The 9,075-nt window shown below is 34.8% G+C and overlaps 1 protein-coding gene across 1 annotated transcript; it reads right to left on the bottom strand.

The window, feature by feature from the left end:
• Nucleotides 1–533: 533 nt before the first annotated feature.
• slp1 (sloppy paired 1) lies at nucleotides 534–2,076 on the bottom strand. Its single transcript, XM_073966379.1, has one exon. It carries the CDS (start codon nucleotides 1,890–1,892, stop codon nucleotides 900–902), a length of 993 nt encoding a protein of 330 aa, XP_073822480.1. The 5' UTR covers nucleotides 1,893–2,076; the 3' UTR covers nucleotides 534–899.
• Nucleotides 2,077–9,075: the final 6,999 nt, after the last annotated feature.

Below are 9,075 nucleotides of genomic sequence, written 5' to 3'. Positions count from 1 at the left end.
TGTTTTTGAGTTTGGACTAGGAAACCAGCAATTTTCATTGTTGAAATACACATTTGTCACAACACATGTTTTTGTGTTCGATTTCGTTCTGTTTTTTTGTTGTTGTTGGCTGACTTGAATTGAGTGTTGAACCCAAAAAATGAAATAAAGAAAAAAGGTTCAAAGAAGATGCCGACAAAAGTGTGGACCATAATTAAGACATTTTCCAGTATTATTAGTGTTGTACGACTAGAAAAATAATATCTAAAACAACAACAAATTATAAGGTTTTTTGTTGTTGCTGCTGCTGCTCGGACCTATTGACAAATCGTTTTAGAAGATTTGTGAGCTGAGAAAAATTTGGTTTTGTGTTTTTTTGATGGAATAAAAAAATCAGGAAAATTTATGTTTTTTGATAAAATTGTTTTATTTATAAAAATGTTTTTTAAAGGCTTAAAACTAATAACAAAATTAAAAATTTGGAAAAAATAAAAATTTATACAAATTACAAAAAATATTGAATTTAAATATTGTTAATCAAATTTCAAATTTAGTTTGTTTCTTTTGTTGAGTTTTCTTAGCAAAGAAGGCCCGCCTTTTTCTTGTGCTGTGCTGTTAATGCTGTTCCAGCATTCTAACTGCCGATATTGCCCCATAATTGGACACCAGAATATGTAGAATAAACACCCTTCCCTGTGGCTAGCTTGCTGTTTGGATAAGGGGGGTTTAGGTCATCCAATATCCCAGAGTCCCAAAGTCGTGGTAAAGTCCCAAAGCCAGTGGATTGACTTTTGTTTGTTGACAATTTTCAAGACCAATTGTTTTATGGAACGGTGCGGTGGAGAAGAGTCAAATCAAAAACGCTTTGCGTTTTGTATTTTTTCCCACATCAACTTCCCTAGGCTGCTGGGCTCAGCGATTTAGCTGGCTGGGAATTTTCCCAAAAGTTGCATGCGATGGAACAGTTCAGCAGACATGGGCATAGCAGCCGATGGATACATGGCATTGGCGGGAGGCATTTGATTGTAGACCGGCATTTGTGGTTGGTGTTGGGGTACGGCACTGGGTGGGTAACCGGGAGCATAGGGATTCATGCGTTGATACAAGGCAGCGGCGGCAGCAGCATTGGCATAACCAGGAGCAAAAGGCATGGCACCAGGGAATGGTACACTGGCAGCAGCGGCGGCAGCAGCAGCATAACGACCCATCATGGGTGAGAAGATGGCCTGGCGATAGGCAGCCAAGCGGGCACGATTGGCACCGGGGTTCTTGCGGCGCAATTTACCAGTGGTTTCACCAATGAACACTTCCTCGGCGCTGGGGTCCAAGATCCAGTAGTTGCCCTTGCCGGGATCATCATAGCTGCGTGGAATCTTGGCAAAGCATTTGTTCAAGCTCAGGTTGTGGCGTATGGAGTTTTGCCAGCCGCGTTTGTTCATCTTGAAGTAGGGGAAACGATTGATCAAATACTGATAGATACCATTCAAAGTCAGGCGCTGCTCGGGGCTATTTTGAATGGCCATCATGATCAAGGCATTGTAGCTGTAGGGTGGTTTCTTGTCATCACCTTCTCCCTCGGACTTGCCAGCCTTATCCTCATCGCTGTCACAACTCTGATCATCTTCCAATTTATCTTCACCGGAAGAGAGAGAATCGGCAGCACTGCTCATGGGGGTACTGGTGCGGCTGGGGTTATCGAATTCCTCGGAAATTTCACCATCATCGGTGACATACAAAGTAGCATCCTTTTCAACGGGTTCTTGTTTGATCATGACCGTGGTATGATGTTGTGGCACCATTGTGGTTTGTTGTCCATTAACGTTGTTGTTGTTGCTATTGTTGGTATTTCTGGCCAAAATGGCATCAATTGAGAAGTTGCTTTTGAATTCCATTTCGTTAACACTTTTAACCATTGTTTTGTTTGTTATTGTAAAATGAATTTTGTTGTTGTTAAATGTCTTTTGAATATTTTTGTTAAAAAATTTGTTGTTTTTTGTGATAAAACTCAAATATTTTTTCTATTCAATGTTTATTTGCTTTTTCTAGAACACCAAGAGATGTTTATGAGACGAGATGTAGCTGAGTACTGACTTTTCTACGCTCTGAGCGGGCTATTTATACCCCGAAGGCTCTCGATCCCTCTCAGCATGATAAGTCTACACAACAAAAAGACTTAACTACTTATCGGATACAATCCACATACCCAGGCCAGGCAGGCAACAACAACAACCCTAAGCCACCATTCATCCACACAACAAACAGTTGTAGGTAGCCGAATGAATCGGTCGACTGTGGAGTGTGTATGTGTGCCTCTGTCCCACAATGAAACAAACATATGCTGCTACTAACTCCGCCCTTAACATTGTTTGTTTATTCAACATTCAGAAGAGGAAGATTGCTGTATTTATTGTTGTTGTTGTGCAACGGCTCATTGGTTCAAATGGTCCGACTCTCCGTGGTTTTGTTTGTTTGGCCCCCAGAGAAATCCTCACAAATATTTTTCCTTGATTAAATCACAACACATGGAGAGAGGGAGAATAGTAGAGTGGGTCTTATTTTTGCCTTGATAATGCGCATGTGAGCAACATAACTGGTCTTGGGGTCGTAAACAATTTTTTTTGTGGAGAGTATGAGAGTCTCCCCACAACATTTTTCTTTAACAATGGGGGAATTCATTTTGAATTTTTCTACTCTTGCATTTGTGGGGTGTGTTTCCTCTTCAATGTTGGCGCAATAATACTGATTATGTGTGGTTGTGTGTGTGAAAAAGAGGTTGTTTATAATTTTGGTATATTGGTTTAATGTTTATTTTGTACACATTTCGTTGATTCGGCGTCAAAATATCTATTAGCATTAATCTAAACAGGAGGGTTGAAAATGTTGTGCATTCTCCATTTAATAAAGTTGTTTTTGTTTTTTTGGATGAAATCACCAAAAATTTTGATTATACTTTTTGTAGAGAAAACAAAAACAAAAGGAGAACCTAACCTTATTTCCGCTAACAAACTCCACATTAGCTTGAATTTTACGCTCCGTATCATCATATCCCTATTTTGTATTCCCCATCACTTCCTTTTTTCCTCTAATTTTTTTTCTATTTCTAACCAACCATTGGAATTTATTTCGTTTTGAATTCTTGTTTTGGGAACTTTGAAATGTGCAAATAATTGACCCTCTTTTTTAGATTCTACCTACCAGAGCATGTTAAGTTTTTAATTATTTGTTACGCTTGTTTTTAATTGCTTTTAATTAGTCACAGTCATAGAATATCCTGTGTGTTGTTGTCTTATTATTGACGTATTGTTATAAATATTTTACTTAAATAGAAGACAACTGAAACTTGTTATTTTCTTCTTTTAATTAGAGGTTATAAGTTTTGAAAAGTTTATACAAAACTATTCAGACCTCAGAATAAATATCCATAACCTTTAAAAAATTGTTTTTGTAATTTTAAAAGTTTGTTTGTAATTTAATTATTTTATTCCAATAATTTCAAGCATTTTCAAGCCATCATAATTCGAATAAAAGGAATACCTAGGATACCTGTAGGTATCCATAACCTTTAAGAAATTGTTTTAGTAATTTAAAAAGTTTGTTTGGAATTTAATTATTTTTTCCAATAAATTTAAAGACGGTCTGTTCCAGAACTGCAAGAATCTACTAATTTTTACTATTTTTTCCGATAACATAAAGGACAAAATGTTATCGTAGTAAAAATTGGTACTTAGCTTTTTGCAGGTTCTGGAACAGAGCAATAATTTGATTTAAAGGTATAGAATAACACAAAAATACCGTTAAGCACCTATGTATTTTAAGAAGTGTTGCGGCCAGTTCTAAAAGTATAGATTAATTCTGCATAAAACAGCCCTGCTCAGAACTGTGAAATGTTTCACAATCAATTCTCTTTGGGTTTTTGTTGAAACATAAGTTAGTGAATATTTTTGTAGACTTTTTTTAAATTATTAATCGTTTAATCAGGGGAATCGTTTTAGAGGATACTGAAGTGCAAAAATTGATGAAACGTCGAAAGAAACATGCAAAAATCGTTATTTCTCAATTTCACTTTAATAGCTTTTTATTCTCTTTCGTGTGAAAAAAACCCTTTTTGAGCAGCCATTAGGCCGGGGCGATTTGTGTGGAAGGAAAAAAACCTTAATAGGTCCTTCGCGTTTCTGATTCCTGGGATTGATCTGAGCAAAAAAGTCTACTGGACCATATGTCTTCGATGAAAATCGAGCCTCCCGATTTTGACTTTATGTTGTTTATCTATGTTTTTTTGACATTTTGGCATATAACAGCCAAACCATTGAGATTTTCGAGCCAACACAAAGACAAAAATTGTAGCCAAGACAGTAATTAAGAGCTCTCTAATACATCGCAAAGCATTGATCTTTCTTCCTTTAAAGGGGTGAATCATATTTTTTAAATAAGCTATTATTGTTTTAAATCGGTTAACAAATGGCTAAGTTATAGTGGTTTCTGTCTGAAAACCCCCACAAAAAACGTATAACTGAATTTCTCACAATTTTCAAAATAAATATTGAACAAAACAAAAAACATTATATTTTTGAAAATTATGAGAAATTCAGTTATAGGTTTTTTGCGGGCTTTTTCAGACATAAACCACTATAACTTAGCCATTTGTTAACCGAGTTAAAACAATAATAGCTTATTTAAAAGATATTATTCACCCCTTTAAAGGAAGAAGGATCAAAAGAAATCCGTTGTGGAAAAAATAAGATATGCCCGTTTAAATTTGAAAATATAAGAAACCTAGATTTTCACTACTTTTACCGTTATAAAAAATAAAACGAAGTGACTCAAACGAACGAAAGGCATTTTCGTTCTCCATGGATTACAACACGATGGAATTTTGCATCAGAACGCTTGAATATTTTTCTGGTCAACTTTTGTAGCACAGTGCCATTTATCGATATTTCCCGAAAAGTTTGCACCTTCTCAAGACCACTGCCTTGGCTACGAAAATCTCAATTGTTATATGCCAATATGTCAAAAAAAAACGTAGATAAAAAACTTAAAGTCAAAATCGGGAGGCTCGATTTTCGTCGTAGACATATGGTCCAGTAGACTTTTTTGCTCAGTTCAATCCCAGGAATCAGAAACGCGAAGGGCCCAGTAAGGTTTTCAAATCGCCCCAGCCTAGCAGCCATGGTATAAAAATTCGTAAATAAAAAAAACAAATTTTTGATTTGCAGTAACGACAATTTTGAACTTTTAAGAGTAAAATATACCTATGTAGGTACAAAAATATTTAACAAATGGGGGAGCCAGGAAACCCTGGCCTTTTCTTGGATAAGTCGGAGCTTACCGGGTTTGGTTTAATACAATTTTCTGACCTACTTTATCAAGTTGTTACCTTTTCAGTTAAATTTTTTAAATTTTAGAGATTTTAAATGGAAACTTATATTGCTCTGAAGTTTCTGTTCTGAAAATGTACTTTGTTAACAGGTTTGAATACTCCTTGAGAAAAACTTCAGTAACATTTGAATTACTACTCTCTCATGTCACCATTGCATTATCATATCGTACCGTAACACAAGAAAAGGTTCTAAGTCCATTTTAAATCATTTTTCAGGAGACAGAAAAAACATTCCACCGATTTCTGTATTAAACATTTTATTATGGTGGCAAAAGCAGTAGAAAATTAAATTTTTGGTGTATATTTTAATTTATGCAGGACATATTTTGGTAAAGTAGCTTATAAATATAAGGAAAATATCTTTTGACTTTTTCCTTGATGCAAATTACAATAAAGTAACGGTTAAATAACACTCTTTTAGTTCAAACAATTGATCTCCAGATCAGTCAGGTTTGCATCACCGCACTATGGTTTCAAGCAATAATTTTTTGGCCAAAACTATTTTTTGAAGTTTCAAAATTTTAATTGGTTTTTGCGCAGAATAATAAAAACACATCAAGTAAACCGAAAATAATCGGTTTTGGTAAATACCGTTAGTTTCTGTTGATTGGCGCACTACCAAAGTTGGCACATTTTTATGCAAAAATAAAACAGAATTTGTGCTGTAAAATATACAATTTTTGTTGTATTGTGTAGCTGTATAAATATACAGAAGTGAGACCAAAGTTATTATGAATCGGGAAGCTGTTAGTGAGTACTTTCATAATATTTACAAAAAGAACGAAGAAATTTGTAAAATTATATATATTGAAAATTATTTTTACAAATATTTTTTATATATGTATATTTAAACTTTTAAAAAAATGTCCAAATATGTCCACCTCCAAATCGAACTTGGAAGCTAGCAGGGGGTCTGTACTAACAAATTCAGAAGTCAAATCTTGCTAAAATTTGCCACAGTTAAAATAAAGTGGATTTTTCTATTTTAAGATGGGAGAATTTTTTTGTAAATACCTGTTGTGACTGTGCTTAGTATCCAACTGAAATAGAACGGTAAAACCCACATCTATCAACCGATTTCCCTAAAATTCATATTTAAGGTTTTCAGAGTGTAGAAAACAAGTATGTATAATTTTTTTGAAAATAGGTCAATTTTGTTGTTTGTAGAAGTACCGTCCTATTTAGGATTTTTTTTTGATTTTAGTGACACTTTTTAAGTGAATCGGCTGAAATTTGGTATTTCGACCTCTTGGAAGATATGAATCCTTCGTACCAAAAATTATTAACATAGGTCAATATTTTGGTTTAGACCCAACACAACGGGACCACCCTGTTCAACAAATTTTGACAGTTTTTGGTAATTTTGGTGGATAAAACGTAAGCATTGATGTTTGTACACATTCATTATAAATAATAATTAATTTCAATACAAAATGGACGTTGAAATAGTTTTGGCCAGAAAATTGGATTTGAGACCATTGTACAATGTACATCGACCAGATCGAATATTTAAAAAAAAATGAAAAGTTCTAAAAACTTTTGAAAAATTTATTATCCTAATACATACAAATGTATGATCATACGGCTCGGGATTGTGACTGACTGATTTGTAATTGCCAATTTTGCAAATCACAAAGGACGTATTACATATTACATACTATAATACCCGATTTTTTTAATACTGTTAAGTATTCTTCCAAAATATAAATTTTCCTGTGGACATACAACCTCTTGTACTCAAATTTCTACATTTTGGGGACTGACTTTTTTCTATGAAACAAAAATTCCCACATTAACAAAAGTTTCGTAGTAACTAAAACGAATTTGGTTTCAAATCGTCCCATTGAAACAGGCCTTTACTGTTTGAAGTGAATTTCTGAAATAAAACAGAATATTCATTCAATAGAATCCAAAATTAAATAAAGCAAATAGAAAATATCAGTCGGCATTGCCGACCGAGTTATACCCTCAGCTTGTGTAAATTGCGTATTATGGCTACGGAAGCTACGGAAAGTCCGATCAAATACACAACCAAATTCTTTTCCCCAAAATTATGTTTTTATTTAGGGTGTTCTCAGGATTTTGTGGACGTTTTATCGGGAAGTATGACCTATGCATTTTTGGGTCCTTATTTTAACAATTGTTGGTAGGAATATGCTAAATAGCAGTTAATTGAGTTGGAAAATGTGGTTAAAACTTCAAAATAAGTGAAATATACATATACCGTTATATGGGGGCTATACCAAAGCATTGACCAATGTCAGAAACTTTTGATAAGGTCCCCGAAAAAAGTTATTCTTTTGTAACAAAAACCGCGAAACTATCCCAAATAAACTATCAGCGAACATGTGTCAATCTGCACGTTAGCCAAAATGTTTAAACAATTGTGGGAGACGTACATGAAGAAATGGACCAATAAACGTCGTGTTTGAATTTGATTTAAATTTGGAAGAAAACTAAAAAATGACAAATTGGGGAGCCCATATTAAACAGCACTTTTGCGAAAATAGAAAATACTAGAAAAAGTTCGAACCTGATATACATATGTATGTCTCGAAGAAATATTACGATTTTGACCAAATCGGTAACTCCCCATTTTAACGAAGTGAACCGATATAAACTATCTTCGAAATTTCTAATTTAATTGATTGAGTTTGGACAAATTATTATGTTAACCAAAATTTGGACTAAATCAGTTGATGCGTTCGAGAGTTACAGCGCGCTCCAGCCAGGCAGGCAGACAGACAAATGGACGTACAGGGGTTAATCGACTCAAAATTGTCTGAAATGGATTTTGTCCAGATATTCTACAATCCCAAGAAGCATTATAAAAACTAAAAGTTCGCCTGTTTGGAAATCTACGCTTAGGTTTTGAGGTCAAAAACAACCAATTTATTTTTTTTTCACAAATGATTTTTCTTCGGCTTTTACGGTTATATACATACATATGTTCCCATACACATCCCCGAATGAACACGGGAAACTTCTCTTATTCAATGTGTGCACGCCGATTCATATTGGCTCAATGATATGGGACCTACTTTTTATCGCCGAGTCCGAACGACGTGTCTTACGACACCACTTGTTGAGAAGTTTTTCATGGCTGAAATATTCAGGAAATGAAAGCCGACATTACACTGAGGGGATTTGCCACCGCTCCCTGGTCGGGGATTGAACAGCAGACCTTCTGAGTGCAAGGTGGATGTGCTACCAGTGCACCGCGGTGGCATCCAACGGTTATATAATTATACTAAAATATGGACCAACAACAACAATATTTTAAGTTGTCCGTAGAGAACTCGAAGGCTTAATTGCAGCTGATTCGGCTGAAAAAATACGTGAAATCGACAGGTACCGTTATGTAGGGATATGCAACGATTGCTTCTATATATTCGAACACACATCCTATTTTGACACAATCTTATTTCAGTAATTTGATTGCTGTCAGCTTTTTGGGTTGAAAAAGGCGTCTTAGCAAAAAAACACAGAAACCCTACTCAGCATTTTCATTTTTAGGACATTCAAGCTTTTATCTCAGATAGTAGGAATTTATTGGAACCACAATTACTAATAGCAACAACAATTCTACAAGAGTCCTGTCTTACATCGTAATAGATGTGGAACTATTTTACCATTCACATCTCATCAAAAATACACCAATCCGATCGAAGCCTGCAATAGATCCTTTGGTAGTTCCATCAGCTCAAATCTCAATT

This window comes from Musca autumnalis, unplaced genomic scaffold (genome assembly GCF_047663935.1).
Source record: "Musca autumnalis isolate F117 unplaced genomic scaffold, ASM4766393v1 scaffold_2, whole genome shotgun sequence".
NCBI classification, from domain to species: Eukaryota; Metazoa; Arthropoda; class Insecta; order Diptera; family Muscidae; genus Musca; species Musca autumnalis.
The sequence above is the reverse complement of the archived record's forward strand: the minus strand, read 5'-3'. Positions and strand labels throughout refer to the sequence as shown.

What these genes read in the sequence shown, in the direction of transcription:
- slp1 (XM_073966379.1), bottom strand. Translation starts at nt 1,892, where the DNA reads ATGGTTAAAAGTGTTAACGAAATGGAATTCAAAAGCAACTTCTCAATT.